Genomic DNA, 17,243 nt, shown 5'->3' on the forward strand with positions numbered 1-17,243 from the left:
GAGGTTAAAGATCCTCTGAGCTCTTTGCCAGGTACTCCATCTGGGCCAGCAGCTTTCTTGGGGTTTACTGCCAGAAGCACACTTCTGACATTGTGCTCCTGTACAATGGGTGTATGTTGAAGTATTTTGAGCAAATCTGCACTGTTTATAAGCTGTATTCTAGTCACTGAATAATGCAAGGGTTATATCTTCAGTGTTCTACCCTGCCTCTCACCCATTGACTACTTCAGCTAAGCACAAGCACCCTTACAACCCCTCCAGGGATAAGCATGTTGGACAATAGATGATGGATGGATGGATGGATGGATGGAAAATAGGGAGGGGGGAGGAGATGTAGATCCAGGAACAGCTGTTACACTCTAAAAAGTGTTTTTGGGCTGTAGTTCATTTTGGGGGCTGATTTACATTAATCTCACTTAATTATTTTAGTTTAGTGATGACAACATACTTTTTTGTGTTCAATTAACCTAAAAGCTACAAATCTTTAACTTAAAAAAAACTTTTTACTTTGACTTTACTCAACAAAAATTGAGTTCAATGCCAGTTTCGTATCCTATGTCTGACCACCTTAGTTTATTATGATCATCCAACTCAATTAATTAAGTTTATCCAATTCAATTTACTAAGTTTATCGAACTTTTGGGATCTGGGGTTGTTTGAGTTTGGTTTTGGATTTCGTCATCTCGTAATTTCTGTTTTGGTTTTGTTTTGGATTATTTTTGTGCTCCCCTGGATGTTCATTTTTGTAAGTTGGATTCTGGTTTTGTTTTATTAAATACCCCCAACTATGCTGTTTTTGATGTGCTACTTTTGGGTTCACTTCAACACAACATAACACCAATTCAATATATTATGATCATCCAACTCAATTGATTAAGTTTATCCATCTCAATTTACTAAGTCTTTAGAACGTAATTCATTGTGTTTAACATGACAAATTTAAGAAACTCTTACTCAAACCATTTTTTCCCTAATAAATAATTCGAATCTTGATAACTATATATTTTAAAGGTTTTATTGGCTCTAGTGGTCTTTATTTGATAGTGAATTGACAGGAAATTGATGAGAGAAGGGGTAATACATACAGCAAAGGTCACCAGGCCAGGAATCAAACCTGCGACAGCCACGTCAAGGACTAAGGCCTCCTATGTCGGTTCTGCTTAACCCCTGCGTCACCACAGCACCCCCTCTTTGACTTAATTCTACAGACAACAATTCAATTAAGTTTATCAAGCTTAATTTATCAAGTTAGTTTAACTTGACAAATTTAAGTCTGTTTTACTCAAATCATTTAGTTTATTTCAAATAAAGAGGTAAACTAATAAAGGATCTCTCTTTTAAAAGGGTTATTTTGCTCAGGCAGCCTTTATTTAAGAGTGCTTAGACAAGAAAGTGGGTAATGAAAGAAGGGGGAGACATGCAGCAAAGGTCATCATGCTGAGAGTCCAACCTGTGACAGCCACGTCAAGGACTAAAGCCTCCTTATGCGGATTGTGTTCTACCCCTGAACCGCCACAGCACCCTGGTTGGAAAAGGATCTGTCCCTGGTGAAGCTTGAGTCATGACATCAGACGTAGGATACGAATGCAGCATTGAACTGAATTGTTTCAAGTAAAGTCAAAGTAAGAAGTTTCTTTAAGTTAAAGATTTGTAACTTAAATTAATTGAACACATAAATGTAAGTTGGCATAACTAAAGCAAAAGAGTTAAGTGAGATTAATGTAAATAAGTCCATAAGATGAACGACAGCCCAAATATACTTTTAGAGTGTGCTCTAAAAAGTGTAATTTTAGAGTACGCTATACTCATGGAGATAGCTCCTCTAAATGCACTTCCTGATTGGAACCAGAAGAACATGTCCCAGCCTCACCTGCAGGAAGAAGGTGGGAAAAACACACATTCTCAGCACACAACTCAATGGATATGACAACACATTTTTACATAAGAAAGTAAATACAAACATTGCGGTCTACAGAACTCAGACTTTTTACTTTAAAATTATGAGCATCCAATGTGGTTAGAGCTGCTGAACAATTTTTGGTGCCACTGCTACTAAACATGAAACATCTAGCCTACTATTATGGCCTGCTGGGGCCACAGTACTAAATAATTAATGATTCCTAAGAGTTAAGAAGGCTATGTCTTCCCTCCAGGCTCGGTGCATTTATCTGAGAAAGAGTGGGGGAAAAATCTGAAACTTTGTAAGTTTTGGCTCTTCAGACTGCTCAGCTGTAGCATGTTCAGCAAGATATGTGAATCCAGTCAGACCAAAGCTTACACAGAGTTCAAAGGAGCTCTTTGACCTCTAAAGCATCAGCCTGAGAAGAGTAGAGAAGGGATTTGTAATTGAGCCATTGATGTCAGTGACACCTGTGTGAAATCATTGTATGACGTACTTATCTGTCTGATGTCAGTGTGTGATCTTACTGTTAGGTCATTGTGTCTCTGATGCTTGGATTGTATGTGTAAAGTCAGTGTTCAATGTTCTTATATTTGATGTCTGTCTAAAATACAATCTAAGTATTTGATATCAGCTTCTCTTCGCTGATGTTATATAACCTTTTATTGTTATATAAAAGGGACAGACTTATCACATGAGATGGAAGGGCCTCATGATAAAAAAAACATAGTTATTGATGTTTAATATTAGAGAAAATGAATCAATGAATGTAAATTAAAGTCAGTTCCCAACTTAGAATAAAAATAAATTGGAAATTGTACGTCAGGAGGTCGGTGTGAATTTTTAGGGTGAATGCTGTAGGCCAGTGGTCCCCAACCTTTTTGGACTTTACTGCGGCCTGAGGGGGGACGGGTGGGGAGGAGGTCACATGACACAATTTTCAATTTTTTGCCCCGATTTTTCCCTAATGACAATCTTAGAACGTTCCGAGTTCTAAGATTGTCGCTTGTGATAATCGTACGATTATCCTGTCTGTCTGGTGTGTTACATGGAACGTGTAAAAAAGAGGTAGTTTAATGCTAGCTTTGGACAAAAAGTTTTGGCTCTTTCCTCTTTTCTCTCCCGAGTCCTTGGCGAGTGGCGGCATCCTGCTAAAACGAAACAACAACAAAGCGTGTTGACGTCACAGATCACAGAGTTTAATCTCATACAAAGCAATGAACAACAAAGCTGCAGAGGAACAGAGATATGCATTTTTCTCATAAGAATAAAGACACACAAGGGGAAGACAAACGAACACAAAACACAAAGGCAAAAAAAGGCAAAAATAGCGGCCGCTCTCTCTCTGTCGGCGTGCTCCGTGTACGTAATTTTAAACTAAAGAGGTGTTTCCCTATTTAATATATGCAGTCAAGGCGTTCCGTTCTTTGACCAATTAGAAACTCCCTCAGGGACTCAGAAAAACTTGGAAACTCCCCTCATTATGGCAAAGGTGTCTGGTTTTTGTCTAAGTAAAAGGGCGGACCACTTCGCGTTCATCTCCGTCTGGTACGGGGAGAGGCGCCAAGAAGTCTCTTGCCCCCTATCGGAATGTAAATTTATTGCTCTGTCTTCAGCGGGGGAGGAAAAAGGCCCTGCTTGTTTAAATGTCTGCTATTGTCAGCTCCCACATGCTCAACAGAAAACTGTTCCAAATAAAAGTGTTGGCTATACCTTTACACATGTCGTATATTAGCTGTATTAAGCACCAAAATAATCATTATTTCTTAACACTGGATAAATTCATTCTCCTGTCTCTTCTCTGGGCCTTTTCCCCTTTGCAAAGAAACTTTCCAAAGACTCATTCCTCATTTTGCGAGAAGGACCTCGCTGCAGCAAACAGAAAGGGGCGGGGACGGACCTTTCCGTCAGTCCCATACCTTATTTGGAAATGGGACTATTGCATTCCGGAAATGAAGGGGGCGCTATTTTCATAATCACTAGTACAAATACCTTAAGACGCGGGGTTAAGAGGAAAGGAAGAAGAAAGAAAGAAGTTTGAGAGTTTCTTCCACTGGTGTTCGGCGCACGATCAACAATGCAAAACTCACAAAGTCAACAAAAGGTATTTTTACCTACTTAAAATTTTTTCACATAGTAAATCAATACGCTTTTCTAGATTAGGTTGAAAATACAATTAACAGCTGTAAACTAGTGAAATTCGTAATTCATACAGGGGAAGGCTAATTTTAGCATGTAGCATAGCTAATTACTATCCCACAGGGCACCATTAGATAAAAAATAGAAAAGTAGATAACATGTATAATTGAGAAATGTATTTTATTTTCAAACTTTATTTTTTATTTTCATTGTACAGATCCACGTATCTGTTTGCAACATGAACGATAAATATTGCTGTTCCCTTTGCTAATACAAGCTACAGAACCATATAGCACAAACTGCTATGGTTCAACATAACGGTATGTATAACTACACTTGAAAAATATAAAATATTTTTTACATACTTACCAGTTTTCTAGTGTTTTTCTTTTATTTTTAAAGGTTAATCTTTTTTAAATATGTTTTGTACACCAATGTTAAATTTCTGGAAAGTCTAATATATTTTATAAACTAACAGCTGCCATTATAGCTGGGTGTAGTACCCAGATGTGATACTCTAATGACGAGTAACACAACTTCAATATAGTTTTAGTAAGTAACTGCAATAAACTACACTAGTAAGAGTAACAAAGTATTTGGTGAAATGGCTATTATTAACTACTGTTCTACGGATCATAATGTGCAATGTGATTTTTTATTTTGTTTGGTTTTTTTGTTTTTTTCAGATGCCTCTGAATGTTCTTGAAGCTGTTCTCCAGGAGGTGATACCAGCACAGGGAGACTCAGCTTACCTCACCTTGGCATTGACCTGCAAGTGCTTTGAAGCCGTTGTGTCTGACCCAGTTTTCAGGAAGAAGACTCATTTTGCTTGGCTGGATGGTAAGGACCTTTGACCTTTTTCACCTAAAACATGTGAAATTAGATTTCAACTACATGAAATCGATTTTTCATTAACGGGTGAGATCAACTGGGGCAAATTTTCAAAAACATTCAAGGCAGAAAACCGGATTCCTTTTGCGGTTGTAACGTGTTTTTCCTGCAACCGGTAATATAAAGACTGTGGGCTTCACCGGCGATGGAAGACGAGGAGAGTACCCTGGTTACTACTGTGATGGCCGACCTGGACACTGCACTGACTGTCAATAATGAATGCAAGGAGAATATTAGTTGCTTTCCACAGTCTTTCACACATTTCAGTTGTCACACATTGTTTTTTTTTTTTGTGACAAGCCATTTTAAATCATTTCTGCTAAAGAATATTTGCCTTTTGACTTGTGCAGTCATCCTTTTTCATAATGTGTTCTTTCAATATTATTTACATTTTTGAATGTTCCTTTTGTTGCAGCTCAGTTGATTTACATTATTTAGTTTTCATAGAAATGGTGCCGTTTCCACACAAAGTTACATTGTGGCTGTAATTTGTTGGAGAGAGTAGAACCAATAAAGTAGTTGTAAATATATTGGAACAGCGTTATTTAACAATAGGATAACCTTGTTTTAAAAATTTTAAATGCAAGCAAAGCTAATAACTTGCAATATTATATATGTGTAAATACAATGTTTCCTATACTTTTTGAACAATGACTGGAATCAATACAAATTTTCTTTACAAACCTGACATACAGCCAAGTTGTTTATGTTTTAACAGTCAGAATCAACTGTTGGGTTTTTTGTAATAACGTAAGCACATACAGAAACATATTGTCCGGTTACAAAGTCATAATACAAACATAAGATTAAAGGTATCCTGACTTTATGAAGAGAGATGAGCCCGGCGCCGTTAGGCTGGGATGGAGACACATGATCAGGTGATTGGCTGAGCAGCTGAGATGAAGACAGTTATAGTTAGAATTTACACATTGGTTTAATTTATGTAACCAGTGACTTTATTCAAAAAGGTTTTCATATAGAAAAAAGATCATTCTCTCTGGCAGTTACCAGCGCAGTGTCTACTGCCGGGGTCCGAGCCCCAAAGATTATTTCTTGTCAAATAAACTTTCTAAAACCTACTTTCTGTGTGAGTCTTTCCAGGATGAAGCTACATTTAAAGTTTTAAATGAATCCCTTTGGGTTTTGCAACAATTGGATATTTAAGGTCTTTATTTTAGGAATCCATTGCAATTGATATGGAATTTCTAAATGGAATAGTGGGACACCAATCAGTTTACTGGTTGAACTGGAGTCCTTATAGCAAAAGATTCCAATGAGACATTATGGTAAACAATGATAACAGCTGAGCCAGGTCACCTGCAACCAAAAATATTCTAGTTTTCAGAATGGCACTTGTTAGAAGTTCAGAAGTCCTTTGGTTTGTTTGTAAATTATATTCACAATGTGAATAATAAGAAAAATATTTGGCAAATAAACAACAAAAGTGCGCTGTGAATGGACGTACTAAGTTGGCCAAAATTGTTGACTAAATGTTTTACAGACCAAACCTCTTTTCCATCTAGTTCTTATTTAATAAGCCAGAGGCTATTATATTTTAGATATTAACTTATTTATTTTAAGAGTACCATTCACAACATCAAAATATATTATTTGAACTTCATTTGTTTATATCTGTTTTCTTAATCTGCGATGGACAGGCGATCTGTCCAGGGTCAGCAGCCCTCATGACCCGACTATAGGGATAATTCATGATAATTAATGGATGGATAAATGTGCTCTTAATGTAATGTACATTTGTCTCCAAAATATTGATTTGATTCATGTTTTATTACTTTTGTTTGAGATAGATTGGGTGTAAGGATAGATAAATACATCTCCATAATGTTTCCTTATTGTTGCTTATTCTAGATTGTTTGTTACTAATATAATTTTAAATAAAGATTTAATAAAGATTTGAAAATAAAAAATGATTTACCACGTGACAGACATACCACGTGACATATCACGTTTTGTAGCCATTTCTTTACTATTTAATTTGTATTTTTAATGTTGAAAGTGTTCTTGGGTGTTTTAAAAGCCGTTGTCAAATAAAATACGTTATTATTAGTATAATTATTATAACACGGTCGGTACAGGAAATAGTGTCACTTCATTTCTGGAATGAAATAGTCCCATTTTCATATAAGGTATGAGACTGACAGTGGTCCATCCCCCCCATTTCCATATAAGGTATGAGACTGACAGTTGTCCGTCCCCGCCCCATTCTGTTTGCTGCAGCGAGGTGTACTTGCATTTTGCTACTTGTGGGCTCAATGTTGGCGCGCAAGAATCCGGTTAAAGGATTTTCAAAATAAAAGCTCCTCCAGACTCACATAATACATAAAACGGAAATATTTAATTATATTTTGTGCGCCGGTACCAATTGGTCCACGGACCGGTCCGATGCCCGGGGGTTGGAGACTGATGTAAGGTATACTGTATCTTGGTTGGGCTGGTGGGATGGCTTACAGCGAGCAGCAGAAAATTTATCTTATTTTTAAATTCAAAACTTGACAAGTATGATTATTCTCATTTTGGTCCTTAAAATACCAAAAATTCCACTTAACTTTATATTTTGGTCCATCTAATGATGTAACTTTTAAATACTGAATGACTTACAGTTATTCAGTACTTGAGTAGACTTTCTTCCAAATTCTTTTTTACTCTTAATTTCTTGGACTGCTACTTTTTACTTTTATTTGAGTAAAAATATTTTTGAAGTAGTGCTACTCTTATTTGAGTACAACTTTTGGGTATTCAAGTTCCTGTTTCTCTTTATTCTTTATTATTAGGCCTATTGTGATCGTACTGTTTCTTCTTTTTTTTTTCCGCCCAAATGAATTGGCTTGTTGGGGGCTTTATCACATTCAAAAACTCACTAAACTTCACAGCAAAAAAATTTACATATTTTAAGGTCGTCGCAAAAATCGCACAAGAAACAGCTCAACAGTCCCACCTGGTAACTTTCAAAACACCCTCCGCTATGCCCTTACTTCATCGTAGAGAAATGGAATTTGGTACACTTGTAGATCTACCCCCGATGCACAGAAAATTAAATTGATGTCGTAGAGCAATTCAAACAGGAAGTCGGCCATTTTGCATTGAAGTTCTAATTTTGACTCCATTTTGGCTGTTTACAGCCTCCACATTTGATCAAACTCCTCCTAGGGATTTCGATTGATCGGCTTCAAATGTGGTCAGATTGTTTATAAGGGATGGTTTATTAAAAGTTATCAAAACGGTGAGTTTTTGTGCATGTCGAAGGGGCATTGCCAGGGGTCAAAATTCACCATGAAACACGAAACTCATATCTCCTACACAAAAACTCAGAGGCATCAAACTTTCAGGGATTTATCATCATCTGGTGCCCTATAATACCCAATGGTCAAATGGTGACATCACTTAAGTCACACTCCCTGAGAACAGGAAGTGTTATGTTTTACTGTGAACGGTCTCTATCTGACCCCTTTGACCTAATCAACATAAAACTGTGTCCAGAGACAGAAGACATGTTGGTGTGATGTGGATTCCAACCGTGACCAGTTTCAATAGAGTAGGTGAGCATGGCGGCGTGGCGAAATGACCTGTAACGCCGTTGCCATACGTTTGGCTCTGAATTCCACAGATTCTAGCCAAGCTGCACCAAACTTGCTAGGATCAATCCTTTCCACAGCAATCATTGGCGGGCATGGCCTAATTTCTCTACTGCGCCCCCTAGAATACTTTAAATGATGAGCCCCAAGCCATGCTTCAACCCAGAATTATGAAACTTGGTACATATGTTTTTCTTGTCAGGACCTACAAAAAAGTCTCTTGGAACCATGGTCCAAACCCAACAGGAAGTTGCCCATTTTGGATCAAAGTCACCATCATGTCATTTTTGAACATCATATCTGGTCGAACTCGTCCTACAGCTTTTGAGATACAGACTTGAGAATCACTCAGCACACTCTTGAGCCATTAAAAGGTCAAACGTTATCAAAAGATTTGTCATACATCAAAGCATGTGGGCGTGACTAAGTAAGTGTCAAACTTTGACCATTCGCCATGAAACATCAATGTGCAATAACTTCTACATAGAAGGTCACAGCTGCATCAGACTTTCTATGTCTCATTATAGACTGGCCTCATCACATTCACATGGTCAATTGGTGACATCATCCAAGATCTGCCTCCTTCCAACAGGAAGTCACCTGTTTTTTTCTGGTGGATATCTTACTTTTACTTTTTGATTCATATGGGTTTGAACTTGTGTCAAGTGACATAAATGACATGATGATGAAGTCTGTCGACGCTGGCTGCTGACTGAACCTTGTGGGCATGGCCCAATGGCAAATTTCAATCCCTCGCCGTACCATACAATCGACTCTAAATCACACATGCATCATCCGATTTAAACCAACCTTGTTATGAATGGCACTTGTGAATCTCTGAAGAGCCCAATAGCATTGTAATTTGACTTCACTGTACCCCCTTGGTTAATACATTAATATACTGTATCTCCTCACTGCATCTGCCGATCTGCACCAGATTTTTTGTGCGTCATCAGGGAGTGCTGCTGAACGCATCTGTGTTTATCGTCTGGCATACTGGTACAGTAACTGCGCAAGAGCGTCTGCGGTGGCTGGCAGGTGGCATCGGCGGTCGCCAGGAGGCTGGAGCGGCGCTGAGCTGCAAGAAGCTTTAATTTTTATTCTGGTTGCTCACTTTTTCTCCGTGCTTCTTCTCCTGCATACTTCTTGTTATTTTCACCACTCAACTTTTATACTATTCAGCTTGCTCTCCTAAGGCCGGCTATATCTTTTGGTATTCATAACCTTCATACTTTGGATAATATTCAGCTTTTTATGAATTTTTCACCCCCAAAGAAATGGGGTCAACAGCTACATCCTGTGGCAGAATTAAGAATTACAATATAAAATGTCAGTTGTGTTTCACAGTGGCTGTTTCAGGTCCTGCAATTAATTGGCAATGATTCATTGCCAATTAATTGCAATGAATCATCCAGTTTCAGAGCTGTCATGGAGGACACAAGGCAGTGGCCATTTTGAAGTTCGGCAGTTAAACAGCTTTTGAGCTGTTCACCAAAGGAATAAATTGAGCTTTTGACATTGCTTTTTTTCGTGCTGCATGTAGCATGTTTTTTGTAGTCGCCATGTACTGTACAACAATGCCTCCAAACAAATGTAGATATCTCAGGAACAATAAAATGTATGGATTTCATTCACCCACCGTTTTCATCAGAAGGAATAGGGAAAATTTCTGTCCTTTTCAAATTTTAGGTTTTACTTTTTTTTTCATTTTTCTTTTACATTGCATAGAATATATTACTTCTAATACTGTTTGGGTGGAATTTTTGCATTTTTCAAAAGCTTTTATTCGCCATGTACGATGCTGTCATAAAATATAATAGTGATTAAAAAAAAATCATAGAAACTACATCCTAAGCGAGGCGCCCTTGTCATTCATGTTTCTGATTAGTTTCATGTTTCTGATTAGTTTGAAATAATATTACAATATTACTTTGTGTTGTTTTGAAATTGTCTTTATGTGTTTATCAAGTTTAAGTTGGGGATCCTGCTAGCTGTCAGTCTGATCTGGAACAGGGTAGCTGCGCATGGTAAATCGCCATGGTAATTTATGTGTTACTTCTTTTGTTGAAACCGAATCAAGGGATATTTAAGCCAGCATATCCGAAAAATCCCAGTTTAATCATCAATCCTGGAGTTAAAAAATGCTACATTTCGGGGAAAAGAAGGTAAGACTAATTGGTTCAAAAACAAATAAATAAATAAAAGTATATAATTTTTAGGACGTGAATATTTTTGACGTGAGACAAAATGTGTTATTACAGAATCTAGCTGTGCATCTATAGCGCGAGGGTTCTGTACGACCAGTAGGCGGCGGCACTGAGCAGCAGGAGAGCGGGGGGTTGAGCCAGTACCAGCCTGGTTGGAGAGCAGCTCAGGCGGGGAGAGAAGTCTGTTAAAGGAGGGCCGCTCGAAGGAGGAAGGTGCGAGGGTTTTCTTGGATTTAAATGACCTGACGTGTGCGGTTATAGAAGGAGGAATTTTAACAAAGGAAATGAATATCATTTGGGTGTGGACGGCCATGGCGACTGTGGAGGTAAATGCTGGTTTTTTTTTTTCATTTTGTAGCAAGAAGAGAGAGCAGCCGTAGCTGCAAGGGACCAGATAGATGCGCTCAGAGGAAATTAGGACAATGCAACTGAGTCTGAGTTGTTTTATTGGTTCTCCGCTGTTCGCGGTGATTCAGGACGGACAGACAGCGCATATCTCCTGCTGGGTATCAGGAAAACATGCTGCTGGTTCCAGACCTGCCTCTGTGCCGCACTTTGGTCATAAACAAGACGAATGCAGGCGGTGCGTGACGGTTTGAAATGTGAGCTCAGAGTCTCCGTCAGTCCGGAGAGAGACAGTCATCCTTCTGTTCTGCGTTTTGGCCGTTCCTGAGCCTCTTCCTGACTGAAAAGGTTCGCACTCTTCTGTTGGGCTGAGTCAGGCTAAGGCGTTAGAGACTGAGGCTGAAGAGAAAGATGGCAGTTTTATGAGCTTCAAAACCGACGTCGCATCGATGTCTATATAGCTACATCTGCGTTTGTCTGACGGCCCAGCCGCCTCTTCTAGGGATCTGTGGCAGTCTTTCCAATGGAAAAATGTGGGAATCTGTTGGGGTGTGATCAAGCTGGAGTTATTGTCTATTGCAGTAGATATTACTAATAACAACCCGTAATGTTACCTGCTATGTGGTTCAGATACAGCTCTTGCCTCACCAGTAATAATAACTTTGAAAAGCACCCCTCTCCAGGCCATCTGGGCCCCACGGTTATATTTTAACATTTTTACCAACCACGTTCTTGTTCCCCCTCAGTCTTAGTTGATCATATGAACACATGTTTGTATCCTCCTAAGGAGGTGACTTGATGAAATCAGCAATCAGCAGCATCATTTATGAGGCTCGGCTGGCAGTGATTGTATGCTGAGTAGAATACATTGAAGAAAAAAGGGAAAATTTCCCTGTGTGCACAAATCAATACAGAAGGTCAAAGGTCAGTTTGCTAGATGATTCAAACTGCCTTACACCAGCAGCAGTGCCTTACCCTCAGAAAGCCACAGTCAGCAGTCTTGAAGCTTTCCTTTTATCCAGTGAAACCATCAGAGCTTCCCTCCAGCTAGAGGCAGTAGCTTTCTTTTTTACCCTCAAGGCCCTATGGATAATTGTCTTGGATATAAGGTGTCAGATATAAGGTCCCTTTTCCAAAATGTCTTGATTTGAACTTTTAATTTCTTTAAATTTTGCTTCCAATCAAGACTTGAAAGCTTTGTGTTGGTCTAGAGTAAATATTTTTTTAAATCCATCCACTGTTTCAGCCAGATCATTATGAATAGAAGAAGAAGAATTACTTTATTCATCCCATTAGGGAAATTATTTTGCAGTTACAGCAAGAATTTTTTTATACACAGATTAACACACACACGACGGGAGCTGCGTCTGCAGGCAGCCAGCTGAGCCAGCGCCATTTTAATATATATATATATTTTTTATATTATATTTTATATATATATTATTTTATAATATATCAACATTCTGAGCACAGGGATTCCAAAAAAGGTTTTCAGGTTTTCAGGATAATAGGAGTGAGTTGGGATGTGTGTGTGTGTGGGTGGGGGGGGGTTAGATGTGCCCATCTACCCTGCCCCTCATACTCTCCATCTCTCCCATTCCCTTACGAACACACTCTGACAGACAAAATGGAAGAGACTGTTTCAAGTTTTTGGCTTAAGCAAAAGCAAAACAGGATCATACAAGCACATACCTCACGCACTCCAGCCTGCAGCAGATGATCTAGACCTCCCTGTGAAGCTAGCAGACTGCTGCTATGTTCTCCTGGCTGGAGACCGGTTGGTGGAACCAGTGGGGTACATTCTGAGAGGTGTGATTCCAAACGTTTGCAGGAAAATAGGAAGCTATGAGATGAAATATGTCTAATCTACAAATCTTTACCTCTGCATGACCAATCTAATCCAGATCAGGTTTCTAAATCAGACTTGCTGCCTATCATGGGGTTGCTAAGCTGCAAAATATTTCCAGGACATTAAAGTTGGAAATATTCCAAATTGGAACCTCTCCATGGGCATTGTGGGATTTTATGGGGATTTACTTGAAATTTGGCATAATTTAAACAAATTGCATCATATTCAAACATAAATAAGGTTGTGTTTTGTCTTGGGCAAGCATAATTACACTGTAAAAAAACCATTACATTTCAGATTCAACAGTAAGTAAATTATTTGAATTATAGTGTCAAAAAAAATCTTTTTTGGAACAACAAAAACATAAAAAGCTTAGCGGAATGTTACTAATCCCATCACCTCATATATCTAATCACTTTTTTGCAATCCTTTTTAACATTGTCAGCAGGCTGCAAAAAATTATTTTAAGATACATTTAAACGTGTTAACTCCCATAAATCCCCATTAATTCTCTTGGATTTTGAACAATTCTAGAATGCTGTGACCCTAGTTGTATAATCAATTTACTGTCACAAACAATATTAAAAATTTTTGTTTGTAAAATAGTATTAAGAGATAATTGCAATTTAGTAATATTCTTAAAATGAGATATGGGTGTACAATAGTTTGTCAATAACAGTTTTTGTCACTTTATTATTACGTATAATTTAGTGTACTTAATTATTATTATTATTCCTTAGACTACAGATTCCAAAGAACATTGTCTATAAGCATCAGATAAAATAAACTTAAACGGCTCAAAATATTACAGAATTAATGTCACCCTGAAAATTATTTGCTACTATGTGATCAGACAAAATTGAAAAATTATCTGGCAATAAATTCACCTAATTTAGACAAATATGCAAAATACTTGCAGGCACTATACAGCAGCTACTCAGTCAAAAGGACAACTGAAAAACCTGCAGTAAAATAATTAATAGTAAGGTTCTCAGTACCATAAATTATGCATAAGTCAAATAAATCTGCCTATATCAAATAATGTTAAGAGAAAAAGAAACATTCATTTAAAGTCAAATGCAGGTTCTATCAAAATAAACAATCCTGAGTTACTGAATCATAAGAGCATGGCTATTTGTTTAGTGCTGGTTCTAATTGGTTGTTTCTGAATGAGCGGAATAATTCTGCAGAACACAGAATTATTCTGTGTGGAGATCTATTATTTTCCCCAGAGCTTATCTGTCTTATGTTAGGACAGCAAAAGTTTTAATACATATGTAAAATCTTGTTTTTGTATAAGTTACATGCTGCAGCTTTAAGCAGACGTTTAGTGTGAGAGTTCACTGCTGGGTGGAGGAGAAATGGCGCTGTGAAATATTACTACCAGTAATGCGTTCCAACAGCAAGAGCAGAACCAGCGTCTTCCACCTCTGGCTCACTGACTTAAATTATTTATTGGGTTATTTGTTTAGCTCTCTGACTGCCTTGCCCTTCCGGCTGAATGTTGGTAGTTGTGCGCTCCTTTACCTGCTGTCTGACCGCTCCGTATGTCTTTTTTTCCTACAGTGAGCCTTGATATAGCCAAACTCCGTCAAGTGTTTGTTTTTTAAATGTCATATTAGATTTGTTGTGTTGATGTATTTTGACCTGCTTCACCCCTGATATAATTTTATTTACCGCAACGCGTAAACTTCCCCATTTACTCTGAGCGTTGAAGTTCCACACGATATTGCTTAAGATTTGTTGCCAAATGCTTATGCAGTGTGAAGGAAAGAGGAGATAAACTGCACAGCCAGGCTGTGAAGTGACATACAGGTGATCGCCAACAAAAGACAGTGATCGGCGATTTACCGATCATACACTTTTTCATGGAAATCAGCCGATTATGATTGGTGGCAAATTGATCGGCACACCTATAATTTCTATGCTTTGAGTCAGGACCATAAAAACAGACTGTTCTAATGTGAAATGAGCAGGATTCTGTCACAAAAATGGTCCTAGTGACCTTATTTTTATATAAATTATTACCAGATTTCTATAAAATATGGTTTGAATTAAAGCTGAGAAAATTGCTGATTTTTGATATGTAAAATATGTATTCTGTCACTTTGAAAGTGAAGACTAAGCACATTTCTCTTTTATATTGGACAGTAATTTAAGTTTACATAACTGCTGCTGCTAAAATTAGTTTGTTAAAATTTAACAAACCATGGCTCCTATGCTTTATGAAATGTTTCATCCCATTTGATGATTGTTATGAATATCGGCAGGTTCTACAGACAAACAGTAGCTGATGGAAAAAGGCAAATTCTAAACGGTTCACCAAAAATGGGTAGGCTGATACTTCTTGTGCATTGTCTTGGTTTCTCACAATAGCCTATTGGTATTTTGGTCCTGACCTCTTGATAGAAACAATGTACCAGTGCACCAGTCCCTCCTGTAGCACAAAATTTCAAACATGATGTTGTCTCCCACCCCCATAATTTACGGTTGTGATCAGGCTTACAAGATTCTGCCATTTTCCTCCAATTATTCTAACAGTCATCATGGTCTAATCACCTTGGTGTTAGTTTATTCAGACTGCAGGACATGTCTCCAAAAACGAAGACATTTTTTCCTGTCTTACTGAGAGGTTCATGAACCTTGGTGTGTGTTTTGCCCAAGAACAGACAAGCTTAAACTCTTGTAAACTGATTCCCGGTTCTAAAGTAATATCAGCAACTAGATGCATGGATTTTCTGTGCCTTAGCTTTGAGGAGGAGATGGTTCTGTTTTTTTCTGTGTCCTTTTGATCATCTTTTTTTTCCTGCAATGTTAGAATTTCAACCAGCTGAGAGTTCCTGTCATGAAGTCTACACGTCATCTTACCCACAAAAAGCAAGCTAACACGCTCTCAGCTGGGTATCAACTCACTTCAAACTAAAGAACAGTGCGTTTAACTCAAAGGCATTTAAATGTCTCACTTTATCCCTTTGATGAGCACCCCTGAAGAGAATATCATTAAGATGCATTAAAACAGCATAATCTCAGAAAAACCTTCTACTCCAAGTTCTACTGATCAGTATACTTTGTTATGTAACTCCAGATGATGAAAGCTAAACTTTGCTGCAAATGCCTGTAGACTTTTAATTAAAGACAGATATATAAGAAGGCTTTTATTTTTTGCAGTATTACGTTACAACTGGATTATTTTTAGATCCAAATTCTTTTCTCACTTGTTTCTTCCTGACGTCCTTGTTTTGTGATACATATACACTCCTGATCATAACCATATTGGAAGTAGAGCTTCAAAATGTAGACGCAGAAGATAGAAGCAGAACATAAAGTAACAAAATAGGTATAGGTTTATCAAGACACAATGTGGAAAATTCTGAAAAAGGCACAGGGTTAGAGAAAAAGGGTTAGAGACCACATCTAAAAGACAGCTGCTCTAAAAACATTTATTACAGCCTATTTTAATAAAGCAAACACTGCAATATTCATTAATATCAGTGAAAACTGTCTTGGCACTACTGAAGAAGCTGAGATTTACAGTGTTCCCATCGTTACTCTTATGGGTATGACCAATCAGCACCAAGGAAAATGAATGGTGCTTCTAGATTGACTGCTTTGAAAATACCAGCCAATAGCAAGTCATGTAGCACTGTGCTTAGGTATTTCAGCTACCCAAGTTGCATTTTTGAATATTTTAGACATGGTCAGCAAATAATCTTTGAATAGGTGGATTTTCCTTGAATAATTTGGAGCTATGTTCTACAGAATATCTATAGTTTGAGTTTTTTTGCAATTTTACAATTTGGATATGATCCATCAGCACAGAATGTGTTTCTCATTTCTTCTGTTATCTTAAAAACTTGATCAGGTCTAAAAAAAAGCCAACCTGGCTGAATTCTGGCCAAATGTTGTGTGAATGTGTCATCAGAGCAGTTTCTGTTAATTCTGGAAGTGATAAAAGCCATCCCTTCTACCCCATCTGCCCCACAACCTAATTTCTTCCAATCCCATATGAACACACTCTGACAGGCAAAGTGAAAGTGACCATTTCAATTTTTTCGCGTAAGCAGAAGCAAAACAGGATCCTTACTTTAATCATACAAGCACACACCTCACACACTCCAGCCTGATCTAGACCACCCTGTGGAGCTAGCAGACTGCTGCTATGTTCTCAACCAGCAACCCAGAAAGTCCAGATTACTTACACTTATTTAGCAACCCAGAACAGGGATTAGAAAAAACTTAGTATCCAGAAAAACTACCTTAGCAACTACGTTTTAGACTCCTATTCTCCCAACCCAGAAAAGGGATTAGATCAGATACTT

The 17,243-nt window shown here is 37.9% G+C and overlaps 1 protein-coding gene and 1 long non-coding RNA gene across 2 annotated transcripts in view; both read left to right on the forward strand.

The window, feature by feature from the left end:
• The first annotated feature begins 3,793 nt into the window (after window positions 1-3,793).
• Window positions 3,794-6,009, forward strand: LOC114150723 (uncharacterized). Its single transcript, XR_003596815.1, has 3 exons — window positions 3,794-4,004; window positions 4,257-4,359; window positions 4,726-6,009. It is a non-coding gene; the product is annotated as an uncharacterized LOC114150723 (long non-coding RNA).
• A 4,852-nt stretch (window positions 6,010-10,861) lies between these two features.
• LOC114150707 (cadherin-2-like) overlaps window positions 10,862-17,243 on the forward strand; it is a 112,124-nt gene continuing 105,742 nt past the window's right edge. The window contains exon 1 of the mRNA XM_028027327.1: window positions 10,862-11,056. Within this exon, the coding sequence (XP_027883128.1) occupies window positions 11,015-11,056 (42 nt within the window). The 5' untranslated portion in view covers window positions 10,862-11,014. The remainder of the gene's footprint in view (window positions 11,057-17,243) is intronic.

The sequence above is a fragment of the Xiphophorus couchianus genome, chromosome 9 (assembly GCF_001444195.1).
Source record: "Xiphophorus couchianus chromosome 9, X_couchianus-1.0, whole genome shotgun sequence".
In the NCBI taxonomy this organism is placed as follows: domain Eukaryota; kingdom Metazoa; phylum Chordata; class Actinopteri; order Cyprinodontiformes; family Poeciliidae; genus Xiphophorus; species Xiphophorus couchianus.